Below are 17,500 nucleotides of genomic sequence, written 5' to 3' on the forward strand. Positions count from 1 at the left end.
AAATGAATGGAAACTCAGCATTGTGTGTCATCTGAACTCGTTTGGGTTGGTGCGTAGATCATCTCTTCTTCTTCTTCAGCTCTTTTTCCTGTTGCGGCGGTTAGCAAACAGCGTTGCATTACCACGCGCGCCCCCTTCTGGACTGGAGTGTGTATCGCCTGTGACTGACTGTATTCATCGTCTGACTGTATGAACCGAACCGTGATGTCTGTACCGAGACGAATACATGTAACATTACACCGCTAATATATAATAATAATCCTCTCTAAACACTTAAAGGGGCGGTTGATTATGATTTGACTTTTTTAACTTAGTTAGTGTGTAATGTTGCTGTTTGCGCATAAACAACATCTGCAAAGTTCCAACGCTCAGACAGAGTTCAAATCAAAGGGAGATATTTGCTTTTAAAGAAATCGCTTTTTAAGGACTACAACAAATGGCTGGTAGAGACTACACAACATTCCTCCCGGGTTAGTGACATCACCAACCCTAGAATTTACATAAACCCCACCCCTGAACACAATTTATAGATTATCAAGAGAGAATATGCTAATCAATGACTAGAAGATAACTACACATCAGCTCATAAATTCATCAACTAACCATTCAGAAATGTCCTGTTGCTTCTACATGTTGTCACTTCTTCTTGAGTCTCTCCATCATTGTCTGACTCCGGTTTGAACATAAAAGGCTAAAAGTTTTTGAAATTTTCAGTGCATGTGTGTGTGAGTGCAAGTTGTTTAAGCTCCGCCCCCTGTGCCGGGAGCAGCAGCTCATTTGCATTTAAAGGAAAAACGGTGCGGTTTTGCTCACCCTCAAAAATTGACCATTTTAACATGCTATATAAAATATCATTTTGAGCTAAAACTTCACACACACACTCTGGGGACATCAAAAACCTATTTTACATCTTGTGAAAAGGGCATTATACCACCCCTTTAACTCAAGTTATGCAGAACTTTCCACAGAATGAACTATAATAATTATCATAGTCATACCAAATTATCCAACGTCTTGTTTTCTTTATGGTGCATTATCTTGCTACCTTATTGACAGTAATTATACTGACAGTAATAAAAACAAAGCTATCTATGAAGTCATTTATCTGATTGCAGATGTGTCTTAAATTGAAAATCACCGGACATGCTGTTACTTGCCATCTTGGACAAGTTTGTTGCCTAGGAGAGCCTGAAATGAAGTCTAAATGAACACAAAACATTTTGCAGAGACTTGAAAGGGTAGTTGAACCTCATTTGGAAAATACTGAAAATAAAACAGGTTTGACTGAGTAATATTATACCTGTTAGTCACAATAAAATTAGACGAATTCAGGCTTCACGGTTAATAAACTGATCATATGATCTAACATTTATTATGGGACACTTTTTTGAAATCAAAGTTGTCCTGTAAATGCCCTGAAGACTTTGGCACACTTTTTAGAATTAATTAATGAAGCGTTTCCAGGTCCCTCCCAAACAAAACTAAAGCACATGTTAACACCTTCCTTTGCAGAGTTCATTGTTCGTACATTTATAATTGTTTGTTTGTTGCTATAATTCAGATCACAACATATTGTTGTGTTTCTTCAAGCAACAGTCACCACAGTAATGTGCACTGATACACAACCCCAATGCCTTAAAAACAAGAAAAACAGACGTACCTTAAAGAGGTGCTGATTGATCCATTTAGTAAAAGTCTTTTTCTGGACTCTGTCTCTTTCATCTGAAAAACAAGAGGGATTGATGTTAGAAATGCTTTCAGAATAAATTTAGCATTGACATCATATCCAGTTGTCTATTACACCTGATACTGGCTCAACCAATGGCACGAATACTTTTATTGTATTACAGTAAAGATGATTGTAAAACTATTATTGATTTGAAATCATCATAAAAGCCATACAACAAATGCATGATACTAGTTTGTGTTTATGTTTTATTGGGACTCTTATTTTTGAAATAGTTTTGTTACCATTTCCACTTCCTGTGTTTATATCCTGCACCCCCAAAAAATATATATATATTTAAATATTCAGCTAAATGTAAGTGTTTTAGTACAAAATTTATTTCAGAGCATCACTACATAAAATTATTTTATTTCAAAAAGAAAACCATACTTGAACAAGAAGTGGGAAAATCTGTTAATGTATTCATCTGAAAATATACATATAATGTCTTATATGAAAACGCCATTAGATTAAAATAGTATGTACTCATTCTGCTTAGTTTTACAAAAGCTGCAACCTGAAAAAAATACTAATGCTAGCTGATGAAAAACATACTAATGTTAGCTGTCATGTGAGGTTTCTGTCATGCTGTAATGTCATGTTTCTAATCTAGAACTCTGGACAGGATGTGAAAGCTAATTACAGAAAAAGACTGAATCCCGGGCAACTCTTGCTTCCATTACACAGCTCTCCCAACCACAGTATTTTGTTTCCTGTGTCCATGGCAACAGACAGGCCCGCATCACAGACAGCTTAGCCGGGAGAGGACTCGTCTGTTCATAAACCAGCAGTATGATGGAAATACAAATAGTGTTTCAAAACCCCATCAGTGAACAATCAGCTTCATTTATAGAGCAATGCAAACTTAAAAAGTGCTTAACATCATGCAGATGCTCGGAATCAAACATAGTCGTCATCATCATCATCATCATCGTCATCACCAGTTGTTGACTATTTCACCATCTGTCAATTAAAACTGAGGGATGACCTACAACTAACACTGAAACTGCATGTTTTAGGGGGAAATCTGTGGTGTTTGCCTGGGAAAACTTGTGTTGCTATGCATTTACTATTTACTGAACATGATATTCTGCTCTCTGGATATGGTTCTCTCCTTCATATGTAAGTGTATGGGATTGTCTGAAGTCAATCATTCATCAGGAGAAAAGTCTGATGGCTTAGAAAAAGACACCTCGCCTCAACATGCAGCATGATTTGAAATATTACAAAGATTAGCACAATGATCATGCAAAAACACATTTGAAAATGGTGTGCGATGCGACGCATGTCATGTTTATTTCACAGCTATGTTATCTGGGAGATTTAAAAGGATATTTTCCCATTCAAAATCCATTTAAAAGGGAGCAGAACTCCTAACAAGCTGAATGTGATGATGTGACACAATAACAGAAATCAGAACATAATTGACGTGCAAATATGGGCAATAATAAATGCTAAACTGTGTGCAGTGATGTTTTAGTGTTAGTTTTACTATTATAGTATTAACTAAAATTTTGAATTTTCTTTAATTTTGCATTTACTTTTTTCATTTAAATTTTAGTATTTTTATGGATTTTGTAATTTTATTCGTTTTTGTTTTTAGATCCTTTCATTTCTTTTTATTTCTGATTTTCATTTGTTTTTTTAAGTTTAAGTTTTTCATCTACATTTTATTTTATTCAAGTTTTATGTAAATTAATGAAATAAACTTTTAATAGTTTTAGCTTTAGTAAACAACAACACTACTTTGTCATCTAACAAATAAAAAATATAAATATTTAAAATCATTTAAAATGCTACAAGTGAATTTAGGCATGACAACATGTTTTGTAAAATATTGCATTTAACAGTGTCGCTAAATTAGAGCTACACAATTCTAGATAAATTGAGAATCACAATTTTCTTTTTGTTTCAAACTGAGATCATGATTCTCCCACGATTCTGAACAGACACCTAAACAAAATAACATGTAATTTACCAGAGATTCTGGCAAGATGTTAATTGCTGCAGTCCATTTAAAACATTTACTTCATCTAAATGACTCACTCATAAAGTCTTCACTTGTGTCATTACTGTATGAATCAGCGTTTTTGAAGAATCTCTTGAATGAATGATTCAATGACAAATACAGTTTTTAACAGTCACTTGTCGCCACCTACTGGTGTAACGAAGTAATCGATTCAATCATTATTTGAAGCATCAAGTTACTTTTAAAAGGTGATTTGCTCTATTTTTACCAGTACCGTAGACATCAGGGTTTATATCTGAACTCTAAACTTTTATCCCAGTACTTCTGTGATAATGTGAATATTTGTGAGACAGAAATAACGATACTGTGTGGCTGAAAAGAGTGTTTGTGAAGCCGTTTCATCCCTATACTGTACATGACACTGCTCTCTCTGGATCAGATTTTGTCAAAGGTTTAATAGAAACAAGCAAATCGTTGTCATTTAGGAATAAGATCGAGTGGGTGTTTAAATCGAGAGCCATCTTTTAACGATTAATCTTGCAGCTCTGCATTAAATATTGTTTTGGCAATCAAAATGTAAACATCAAGGAAAAGAGCAAGCGCAATCAAGCATACAATATGTGTCCCTGGACCACAAAACTCTGAAATTGAGATTTATACATCATCTTAAAGCTGAATAGTACATAAGCTTTCTATTGATGTATGGAATCCAAGGGTGCATTCACTCACAAAAATAAATGTTTTATATAATTATGGTGGAAATTTACAAAATATCTTCATGGAACATGATCTTAATATCCTAATGATTTTTGGCATAAAAGAAAAATCGATAATTTTGACCCATACAATGTATTGTTGGCTATTGCCACAAATATACCCGTGAGACATGTGACTGGTTTTGTGATTCAGGGTCACATTTCAGCCAATATATATCCAACATCAATCAATACCGCTGAATTAAAGTAGTCTCTAATATCCGCCAATTAACCAATATGGTAAAACCTGGACAAACATGACGCAGCCGCACTTGTCATTCGGTAAGGACACGTTATTTGGGGTTTGTTCTAATCTTTAATCCCAAGTATGAGCAACAGCCACACCTCTAATTACCAGAAAGCAAAGCATGAATCTGTTGGTGTCCCACCAGAGTCAACTCAACCCGACCGCAGCAGCGAAACATGCACTTTGAACCCTCCAGCACTGCCAGAGATAAACTCTGCAGATCCGGAAAGTGAAAAATCAAGCTAAAACCTGCAGACTTCAGCAAAGCCAGGAGGAATCCACTGACCCATGCAGCACATGAGCGTCACCAGCAGAGCGTCTCTCCTCATCGTCCCCGGCTCAGATGTTTCCAGCAGAACGCTGTGCATGTCTACAGAGACGAGAGTGTGTGTGTGAGTCGGGACTCGTCTTCTCCCTAGCTTCCCCTCAGTATTCCTTCACAGCCGTCCAGAACGAGTCCCGTCAGGTTTTCCAGCAGCACACGGTGAGTAACATGGTGAATGTTTACGTAAGGACGACTCCCTGCGCTGGGTTTCACCAAAGCTGAACCTCGGAGGACGTGATGATTGTGCTGAGCAACATATTCAGTGACACGTTCTACACAGCAATAAACGGGCCTGTTTCTTTAAGGAAATAATGAGCGTTTCCATTCCTTTACACAGCGTTTAACCCTGTTTTGCACACACAGACTACAGTTCTTTATGGGAATGACAATCAAATTGTATTTCAATGCCAGTGGCATTTGCATTAAAGGGTTTCTGTCGTCATTTACAAACCTTTATGACTTTCTTTCGTCTGCATACAATTCAATTAACTTTTTTTTGTATAGCGCTTTTCACATTACACATCGTTTCAAAGCAGCTTTACAAAATGCTTGAGTCCATATTACAATTTACAGTGATCTGTTATCAGAGGTAACTGTCTAAGTATCAGAAATGTACATATACAAATCACACATAAAATAAAATATTTTGAAGGAAGTTTCAACTGGTTTTGTCCATTACAGGAAAGTCAATGGGGTCCAAAACAACACTGGAATACATCGACTTTCACTGTATAGACAAAAATAACACAGAGACATGTTTCAAAATATCTTTATGTCGGTTCTCTACTGTCCTTTTCAATGAAGGCATAAAGACCGGACTAAAAAATAATAGGCTGGACAATAATAGGTTTCCAGTCTTTCGTCAAAAACATCGAACATAAAACACTGTTGGCATCTTTTTTCTTGGTTATAGCCATGAAACCATTGCAATAGTTATCATCACTATGTCAACCATCACAATTTTGGGATCTGCTCCTGCATTTTGCACACACACAAAACAATAATGAAGGAAATTTACTTTCCTAAACTTTGCCGTTTGTATTTAGTCATATTGCTTAATAATTCAAAATGTGTCAATGTTAGGGATGCACAATAACATCGGCCACCATATCGGTATTGGCCGATATATGTTCATTCTTAATGTTATCGTTATCGGCCTGGTAAGAAAATTTCGCCAATATATTAAAGCCGATAAATAATGTATTATTTCCTTCAGCCGAGACACTTCAGATGCGCACTGTTCAACATGATGGGTTTGGAATCACGAAAATTCAGAAAATTTGGTTCAGTGCAACATCGGCTACATAAAATTATAATGAGAGCATTATAATTGTGTGTTTGGGACATGGCTTTTAATGGTAAGATTTTTGTTTTTGTGATCAGGCTCTCAAAAATTATATAAAAATGTGGAATTAGATTTATCGGCCAATATATCGGTTATCAGCTTTCAAATATAAAGATTTATCGGTTATCGGTATCGAAAATGTTCATATCGGTGCATCCCTAGTCAATGTTTACTCTACAATTTTAAAATATATAAAAAAATAATAACCAGTTATTTGAGACTTTTTACAAGTTTTATTTCTGCAAACCTTTTACAAGTTGTTTGGAGCAGCGCACTATCCTTCCACTTCAAGTTCTTGACTTTTGACTCTTTCTTAACACATATTTGTATTATTTTTGAGATATCTGAAAGCCAATTCCTGAATGCACAACAGCATAGACAACACACATATAGTACATATAGACAAAGCTACAGTTTGAAATAATTTTTGCATTGTAAAAAAGAATGTGAGGCAGTTTACAGTATGTCATTGCATCAGTCAATGTGAGCTGTAACTTAATTAGCGCTGCGGAAAATTAAGGTCATCAAAACAACCTTGTTACACCTCATGAATGTGTTTAAAGACATCGGCCTACAGGATGAGTTATGATCTCATCTATGAGGATATGTCTAGACGTAATGCTCTTTAAAACATGGAAGCACTACAGATGAATGATCAGAACAATTTTGTGTATTATTCCAGTGTCCAAAAAGTTAACATGAAACGACACTCAAAATCCATTCAACTTCCATAATGTGACATTTAGAGACTATTGTAGGGGACTATTGATGTGCTGCATCGGTCAATTTTCATTTATTTTTAACACCACTAGTAAAAAATAATAACTGTTTCCAGACAGGTTTGTCAAGCAATACCCCGTCTGCTTAATGATTTTACTCATTAGAAAGTTGAACATAAAATTAACATGAATTTACAAGAAAGAAAAAGAAAATGTGTTTAATGTCATGATGTTCAGATCACATGACCAGCCGAATACTTGCTTTATCAGAGTTATCAGACGATTACGCTTGCAGAATAAATCAATAATGGCTGAATGAGAATCAAGCATTAGTAACTGGTTATAATAATCAATAATGAGAAAGTTGAAGTTGAAAATCATCAACTTTACACAAGAAACGTTACACTCACAGTATATTCTTATTGTGGTCTAAAATTCTTCATATGCATGTTCATGGGTCTTGCATTTAAAGAAAAATAGTGGCACACATCTTGAGGCAGAAGCTTTCTTGAAGAATGAGGGAGTGATGGAACAAACAGGTGAACGGCGCCCCCTTCAGGATGACAGAAATATGTGTTTTCTTTCTTTCCGATCACAGCATTCTTCCACATACTGTACCAATGAGCCAACTCTCCATAAAACTGAGATAAACTCAGACAATATCTAGGCTAAATTGGAGTTAAAGGTCACTTACACTCATAAATAGCTCATTTTACAGCTCGGCGCTTCATTAATGCCAGGACTCTTTACAGTTTATTTTATATTACTCAACTCAGAGTCTGTGCGAAAGGAAACAAGCCCGTGCCTGATGACACGTAATAATCAGAGATTGACTAAAGCTGATTTATTGCGATACCATAGATCACTTATAAACACATTACGGTTCATAAATCACAGAGGCGTCTCCTGGTGTGTGTGTGTGTGTGTGTGTGTGTGTGTGTGTGTGTGTGTGTGTGAGCGCACATAAAGTATCGCTGAATAGCTGAGTTGAATTGTTTGAAGGTTTCTTTTGTATTTTTTAAAATACGAATCGGTAAAAAAGTCTTCCAAAAGCATTTGGTGCCGCTAGTGGTGCAGAAACGACAGGCTTCACTGATAAAGAGATGATCAGAAATATGTGATAGTGTGTGTTTGAAATGCCTGACATGCATCCCACATCAAATCAGAAGCTTATCGCATGATATCTGGCCAGAACAAAAACTTTGGGTATTCAAGTTACAATATCCAGTAAAGCTTTTAAAAAACAATCCATAGCATCAGGACGCTGCATGTGTGCCTCGTGAAGTGAAGTGATGAAGTAATCCTAGAAAATCATCAAATTCACTTGACCACCATTTGACCTTTTCTTTCAAAGGAAAAGAATAAAGCATGTTGATTATGATGACAGTAGCACACAAAACAAATCACTTTACAACAGGACAAACCCTCAGACACAACCTTAGACCATCTCCACTTACAAGAAGAAAAACAGTTACAATCCGTCAACTATCCAGAAAAATCGAAATTCTATATTTTGCATAAAGAAAATGAAAACTATTTAGATAATCATCACTTTTATAGCAATACAGCACTTTTACAGCGTTTAGACATTTAGTTTTATTCATTTCTATTACGTTCAGGGGCGATAATGAAAAAAAACAATTTTAAAAATATTTTAAAAATAAGATCAAAATGCAAAAAAATAAATAATTTAGATTTATTTCTTCATGCAAAGTAAATTTAAATATAAACTCTGTTTAGGGTGAACCCAGACATGTTTAGGTTTCAGATTCACGCATAAAATATTTGTGCACAGCAGTGCTATTTTAATATCACTGAGAGACAATTATAGTTTTTTTTTGTTTTTTGTTTTATTTAAACTAAAGTTTTAATAATTTTGTTGTATGTTGTTGACATTGTTATGAGTTTTTTTTTTGTAAATATGTCTATATAGTTTTTTATAAATTTTTATTTTAGTTGTAGTTTTAGTTATTTTAGTCAATCAGGTTAAACTAAATGAAAGTAAGAAATACTGCCTTGGAAAGTAGCTGAGATTAGTTTTGTACATTTTATTTTATTTCAGTTAACATTCATTTTAATGCAAGTGACGAAAATGTTTTTTATGGTTTTACCTGGTTTAGATGACTATAATATAAATTTTCAGTACTTTTAGCTTATCTGCCATTTACCTATGTGTGTGTGTGTGTGTGTGTGTGTGTGTGTGTGTGTGTGTGTGTGTGTGTGCGTGTGTGTGTGTGTGTGTGTGTGTGTGGACATGTTTTTCTACACCGGTGGGGACTTAAACCTGAATGCACACAGACTCATGGGGACTCGTGTCACCGTGGGGACCTAAATTGAGGTCCCCATGGGTACAAAAGCTTATAAATCATACAGAATTAGTTTTTTTGAAAATGTAAAAATGCAGAATGTCTCCTGTGATGGGTAGGGTTAGGGATAGGGGCAGTGTAAGGGGACAGAATATACAGTTTGTAAAGTATAAAAACCATTACGTCTATGGAGAGTCCTCACAAAGATAGTGCACCAGACATGTGTGTGTGTGTGTGTGTGTGTGTGTGTGTGTGTGTGTGTGTGTGTGTGTGTGTGTGTGTGTGTGTGTGTGTGTGTGTGCGTGCGTGCGTGTGTGTGTGTGTGTGTTAGCGTGTGTGTGTGTGTGTGTGTGTGTTACAAACCCTGAAAACAACCCCATACAAGTTTTAGCATATAATTCTGTTTCATGTTCTTGTTTGTCTCGCTTCTGGCGTTTAATGTGTAACCTGAAGGTGTCCGCCTCATTAAGCACAATGCTCTTTCCTCGGTCAGCGTGTGAAGGACTTTGCATGCAGTTCAGCAGTGCCATGTACAGAACAACAGTGGACCGGGAAGAAAGTGTGTCTGTATGAATAACCACTGCATCAACATACAGATCTCCTGTCATCGCCAGCTGTGTGGCTTTTGGCCCAGTTATTGTGCCAATATTCATATCTGCGCTCATTATGATCAAAGCTCACAATAATGTACAGGTTAGTTTATATAGAGTTATTACAGATGATCAGGAGCAGTGTGGATTATAAAAAATCACGATATGGTTTAATGCAATAAAAAAAATTAAAAAGCTGTGTGTTTCAGAGTGAAGCACTGAAATATGATCATTTCACAGCCATAATCATATACAATTAGTTTTGGTTTTAATCTTGATTAGTGTGTGTGTGTGTGTGTGTGTGTGTGTGTGTGTGCGTGCGTGCGTGCGTGTGTGTGTGTAAATTGCATTTTATCTTGCAATTCTTTCAGAAAAATTGCAATTCGATTTTTTCCCCAAATCGTGACTCTAATATTAACTATGACCTCTGCACTCTCAACATGCAACAGCCTGTCGCTGGACATGTACCAAGTGTTTTGCGCTCACAGCTTATTCAGAGCAACTTACACAACACTAATAGCCGGGACCGTCCGTCTGAAGTAATCCAGGGTTAAGTGACCCACAACAGACATCAGACTCTCAGCGTTCACTCGTTCCTCTCACCCTGGGACTGGGGTATTTTGATCGGGTCCAGTGAACATCCACCCAGAGCTGAGAACCAGTGAAAGTTCCCACACCAAACCCATGTAAGCAAACCCGTTTACTCATAATTACTGGCTGATGTGTTACACCTTTCCGAGGATTAGAGTCAAAATCTGCTGACGGGCAATTACACCTGACAAAACAAGTACAAAGTTTTTCATCTTATATTGGAAAATGGTTTTAGTTGTAATATTCCAAACGACTGCCAGCCTAAGTGTTTGACGGACATGATAACGTGCGTGAAGGGTGAACTATGTTTTGATTTTTGGGTAATTATAAAATGTTTTATGCATAGTTCCTTATACATATTTTATGGAAGTTTATTTTCTGGCTTAAATAAATTGCATGTTACTCAGAGATTGGTATGTTTAGCTAGTCGAAAATGTTACATTCAGCTTTCGCAAACTCATTGACTTCTGAAAATCACGTTTATTTTTTACCATGAAAGAAGTCGTTTTGATGCACAAAGGGTTTATTTTATTGTATCTTATAAAAACTATTTTATTTAAACCCATGAAAATGCAGATCCTGTTGTAAATATTAGTGTTGTTCCAGATTTTGACTCATTAATGCTGCATTCCAGAAAACATAGCTTAAATTTCTAACTTCTGATTTTGGAAAAGTGAATTAAAAATAAATAAATCTCACTTTAAGTCAGACGTCCAACTAGGAAACAAGTATGGAAATCCACAACTCCGGTTTTGAGACGGGGGTAAACGACAGCTCAAACGGGCTTGAACCAATGAGGTTCATCCTCCCGTTTGAGCTTTCGCTGAGCATATTAATGTGATCAGTGTGTGTCAATTAGTGTTTATATGCGAGTAAATTAAAACTCTTACGGCCTGGTTTCACAGACAGGGCTTAAATTAAGTCAGGATTAGGCTCTAGTTCAATTAGGACATTTATAGCTTTTATAAACATGCCTTAGAAACAAACATTACTGGTGTGAATCTTGAGACAAAGAAAATGACATTGACATATTTTAAGATCTGCTTTTAGTTAAAACAGCTCAAATATGCAGTTTAGTCTGAGACTGGACTCATTAAAAAATATCTTCATTTGTGTTTCGAAGATGAACAAAAGCCGTATGGATTTGGAACGTCATGAGGGTGAGTAATTAATTAGTGACAATTTTCCTTTTTGGGTCAACTAATCCTTTAAGATTCACTTTTAAGCAAAACACAAAGTCTCATAAATTTCTGCATTGCATGATGATAAATGCAGTTTAGCAAAGGTTTGAAGAGACATGTAAGTAAAACCCAGTAAATGATAATAAAGGTGTAGTACAGAACAAATACTAGAATTACAACAGTGACAGGACTGCTGACATCATCCAAATGGCTGGAAATCAAATGCCTTCATGGCCGCATTGTTGGAAACACATCTGCCTTTCAATGGAATGAAATTGACCATGCCACAAGATTTGAAGTGTTTAAAAACACAAGAAACAAACACACAAGGCCATGCAAGATAACCAGCAATTGACGTTCTCCTCATTCCACAGCAGTGAGAAACCCAGAAGGCAAGGTCAGCATGTGAAACACATTCATGAGAGAGAGAATCCTCCCAGCTGACATGAACGCCTTCATATGGGCCAAACAAACAGCCTGAAGAACTGAAACTACTGTTCTACACAACCTCTGCCACTTCTACACCATATCACATCCCATACCCTTCCCGGATAAAGCAACACCACGATGCATTTCACTGCACTGTTCATTTTAAATAAACCAGGTGATGTTCTCAGAACAATGGCAGGGAAAGCTTTCTCAACGTTATGAAAATGTTAGCAGAAAAACATTATTTACACTTTGGTTCACTGCAGTTTTAAGGAGGAAATACTCAGCAATGCTGTCGACTTATGAATTTACACATGCTTTGTCTTAAAGCAGCAAACACCACATAGACACATAAACAACATTAAAAGCTTGAGTTCCACCACAGGGGGACTTTAAACCAAACCTTAACCATAACTCTATAGTAAGTACATGTAGTTAATTAATATTACTTGTTTATTTAACTGTACTTATTTGAGTAAGTACAATGTAACTACGTCACCTTCAAATTTTAAAATATTTTTGATTGTTTAGAGAACATTCAGATATATTGTTTTCCATTTCTATATATATATATATTTTTGTTAGCTGGGATCCTCCATTGTTTATATCGGGAGAAATCTAGTTTTGTCACATCGCAACCCACAACTTACTTCACAGTAGATTTGCTGTATTTAAAAAAAAATTAACTAATTAATCAATAAACACTTTCACCCAGTATATAGTTACGGTATTGCACTTATTGCACTATAGTTTTACCTTTTTAGTTTAGTAACATGAGAACGGGAATGTTAACAGACAGCAATTCTTTGAAGTACCATGTAAATACTAGAGTACATAATTATGGTAATCGTTTAGTGTCATATTTGAAATGTCATATTTTGCTGCTTTCAGAAATCGCATTTAGTCGGAACACATGGAAATGCTGAATCGGGGTCGACAGGGGCATTCGCACCGGAGGAACCTTTCCATAGTTTCTAGAACTATTGGCGGAAGTTCCCGGGATTTTGGTGTGTTCGCATCGCAGGAACTAGGAACAAGTTTAGTTGTAGGAACAACTAAATAAATGAGCTCATACTTCAGAGTCGGTCTAAACCAGCACTATAGACCTTATGCGGCAGAGAAACAAGCGCGCTGCCATCTTTAGAATATTGTCTTTGAACTTCTGTTTTTGCGGTCGCTCTGTATATCTCTATGGCATCACTGTCGAGGAGTAATTAGCTTTACGGTTTACAATGTTTAAAGCAGATGTCTTAACAAATGTCAGTAGACTGAGAAGATTTTAAAACGAGCCATTCATTCATAAATACACAAGATCGCTGTGAAAATACAGACCGGAAGTCGAAAGACAACAAGCGCAGCGCTGAAAAGGGGCGGAGCTACAGAAGGTCTATAGGAACAACCAGTGACGTTAGTGTTCGCTGATTGGTCAAACGCTCACAAAACACCGGCACCCGCCATTTTAAAAAAGGCTGTGTAAACACACAGATTACAGCCTATATATTTACTCCAGAAACTAACTCTATGAACATGGAAAACGGTGATAGATGGACCTTTTAACCTTTACACTGAGGAGAAAACCCAAGGCAACTGTGAGGAGACCAAGAGAAACATGATTATGTGTTTCTGCTCAGCATCACTGGACATCAACCACACAGCAAACACTAATACCTTTTCATTACTGTCTACTTTCTATGTATAACAGTATCTAATAACACATCAGACAGGAGTGTTAGACAGATCGTAAACTAATGAGCACGGAGAGTGCGAGCACTGTATGTTCAGTCGTTCTCAGCGACGTCAAAATAAAAGTCACAACAACAAGCGAGTCTCACGTCACATCAGAGTTCCTACTGGCGCTGTGAACGCAACCAGGGAAACGTTCCTAAAGGAACCATTAGCTCTCGGGGAACCATCCTGGAGGCTAAATCCTAGAACTACCCGGAGCGAAAGCCCCTAATGGTGAAAGATGAGTCCAGATGGTGTCGCTACGGCATGTACCAGCAGGACTAACATCACCAAGCTCACCAGCAAATCCTGGATCCAGCCGCCGTGTCTACATTAGCATGGCATTATAAGAGCTTTATCTTTATCAGGTTAAAAGTCTCAAGCGGCAAACAAGAGAGTTAAAACTGGCGAGATCCATTAGCTGCAGGATGTCCTCCACCAAACCCCCTCTCAGCCCTGATTCACAAGATAATGGTGTGATAATGTTGCATGGTCAGTAGAGAGATCAGAAGAGAGCGTGGGTCACATGATGACTGTGATGTGTATTGATTACCGCCTCAGCCATTAGGACTCAGATGTTCAAATGAAGCTCTCTGAGGGATCGGCTGTGACGATACTGATGAGGTGGAAGAAGAACAACTACAGTGCATTACTGTCACAGGAAAAAATAGCACTATTAATAACTATTCTAATTCTTTATGGAATATTGCAGTATTTATTATAAATGATTTATCCTGATTAATCTTTCCTGGTAGTCTTGAATCAGAATAACTTCCCCTCCCTCTTGCAGAGACATCTCTATATGATAATACTAATAATAATAATAATAATATTTATTTTCTATAGCGCCTTTAAGTTACATCTCAAAGCACTTCACAAAAATAAGAAAAAAGAAAAGAGAAATACAAAAATATAAAAGAAAAGCATTCATAAAAGAGAAGTACATTCAAATATACAATACAAACATAAAACATGTTTTTAAAACAATGCCATATTTAAATGGTAAGGAAAAAAATAGTTTGATGATAGTTTCACTCACATGAGATCCACCAACAGCAAACCACAAACCGCCTTTAAAAGCTAAAATCCTCATTTTATCAAAGGATATTTTATTTTTACATTAGACAGACTTTCCATTTGTTTAATGAGTCTCCATACTGAAGGAGAGGCTTTCAGAAAGACAAGAAATCTTTCTGCATCTACTTGTTCAGGATTAGGGAGGGTTATGAGACTCATGCTGAGTCACTGCTCACTATGACTAAGGAAAAATCCTGTTCTGATGTTCAGTTCTCTTCCTCCAACCTTAAAGAAATGGTTTTATGCCAAAAATAACATAAATTACTATTAGCATAATAGCATATTGGTGTAATACTATTTCTGCTGCATACTGTGCATTATATTTGAATTTTATCTATGCAAAGAATACCCAGATTTCCCAAAATGTGCAACCAGATCACACTGATTGAAATACTGTATCCCACAATGCAATATGCTCAACTTGACCTTTCATTTCCAATGTGACAAATAAACTAGTACTGATATCAATTAACCTCTTCAGATCATCAAGAGTTCAGACATTTCTACACAAAATTGCACTTAATTAAAGGTGCAGTGTGTAATTTTTAGCCGCATCTAGTGGTGAGGTTGTGAATTGCACCCAACAGAAGTTACAGTGGCCGACAGGAAGTGATGTCGCCGTTTGAGACAGCAGAGAGTAGCCAGTTCAGCAATGAGGTTTCTTTACAAAGATAAATTAAGAAATTATGTTTACTTAATTATTCAGTAAAACGATATGTTAATGCGAATATTATTGTTACTTGTTCATCATTGTGTCAGTGTTTTATTCGCTGACTTTAGCTAGTTTATTTGCTCGAAGAACAACATAGTGACGAAATGCGTTTGTCCATTCAGGGCCACCGTAGATACATGTCGATGTAAGGGGACCCGCGTTGTGTGTAGATAGCAATGCTCATTCTAAGGTAATAAAAACATAACGGTTCATAAAGTACGATCTTTTACATCACTGAAAACATAGTCATGTATATGATATTGCATTTCTGTCAACGGATCCTCCTAAATATTACACACTGCACCTTTAAGTGCAAAATGATATGATAACTGACTCACTGAATTTAATGTGTACCTAATGAGTTAGTTCATAATACATTTATTTATACACTTGAAATGTTGAAAATGTATTAGTATATATGGAAATTAAAATGAACCAACATTAATAAATGCTTTTATTGTTATTTAATTTTAGCTATTGTATTAACTAATGTTAAATGTTATATAACAATTATAATTTATAACCCAATATTACATACTACGCAAAATATTGCATTAGAAACAGCCACCCTTTGGCAAACAAATTATAAAATATGTAGAAGGGTAATTATTGTTAACTAAAACAGAAACTATTAAAACATTTCTGTTAATTGAAAGAAAATCTGAAATAAAATAAATTGTAAATATCAGCCTAGTTGAAAAAGAAATGTTGCCTAGACAATAACCTGAAATAAGTTTAAGTTGAACTGGAAATATATAAAAACTAAAACTAAAATAAATAACAATATAAATTAAACAGCAATGTTATATATAAATAATAATAATAATAAAATAATGCAAATAAAGCAAATAATTAATAATAAAATAAAGCAAATAATGAAATTACTAAACATTTAACTAAATTTAACATGAAAAATTAAAATATAAAAATAAAAGGCAATTCAAACTATAATAAAACAAAAAACAAAAATGGGGAAAGGGTTTTGCATGACAACAAGAGGTTTCCCTTTTTGCCCCCATTTTCCACCATGCATACATCGCGTGGGAAAGGTTCTGTATTTGAAATATATGAATGATGAGTTTAATTGTATATCTCATTTCTGTCCTGAGGCTGCACATCTGATTCTGCAGCACTGGGTGTGTTCCCGCATCCCAGTCCCGAGGGGCGGAGCCTGAGTGATCACATGACCTCACTCAGACAGAGCTGAGCTGTGTGGAGCAGGGAGCGGCTCGCATGCTGAACACAGTCACTAACACACACTAACACACACTGACCTCATCTAACAGCCAGTGAGCGTTATCATCCCAATCACTGCTCAGCCACTTTCTGTCCTGCTGCAACTGTTTCCATTTCTAAGCAGAAACAGCTGGGATAGTCATCAGGAAGCCAGTTTTGATCAATAGCCAATGCATTCTTAAGACCAGACGTTTGCTCTCTAAGACAGAACGTCCACTAGTCTTTGTTTTCAGTGTTGGTGAGGATCAAGAAACAGAAAAAATATGTTACACACTAAAATTTAAAAGAAGTTAATCCAGTTAATTCATTCATAATGAATCATAACAACAACTTCCGATGTTTAAATGAATTTTGTTCTTGAATTGTTTGTTTGTTTGTTTGTTTGTTTGTTTGTTTGTTTGTTTGTTTGTTTGTTTGTTTGTTTGTTTGTTTGTTTGTTTATCAGTGGCCATATGCATTAGATTTAGTAAAGTCTGCTGTTTGCCGGGAACAGCATCTGCAGATCCGTCGATGACATCATGTCATGCACAGCTGTGCCGGCTGGTCCTCTGGGAAATGACATCAGAC

The 17,500-nt window shown here is 36.1% G+C and overlaps 1 protein-coding gene across 3 annotated transcripts in view; it reads right to left on the reverse strand.

Annotated features, from left to right (window-relative positions):
* The window catches only part of dst (dystonin), a 204,039-nt gene that overhangs the window by 161,250 nt on the left and 25,289 nt on the right, over positions 1-17,500 (reverse strand). For all 3 annotated transcript variants that reach the window (XM_081350186.1, XM_081350187.1, XM_081350188.1), the window contains one exon: positions 1,661-1,722. In XM_081350186.1, the coding sequence (XP_081206312.1) occupies positions 1,661-1,722 (62 nt within the window). The remainder of the gene's footprint in view (positions 1-1,660; positions 1,723-17,500) is intronic.

The sequence above is a fragment of the Scardinius erythrophthalmus genome (assembly GCF_964197995.2).
Source record: "Scardinius erythrophthalmus genome assembly, chromosome: 21".
NCBI classification, from domain to species: domain Eukaryota; kingdom Metazoa; phylum Chordata; class Actinopteri; order Cypriniformes; family Leuciscidae; genus Scardinius; species Scardinius erythrophthalmus.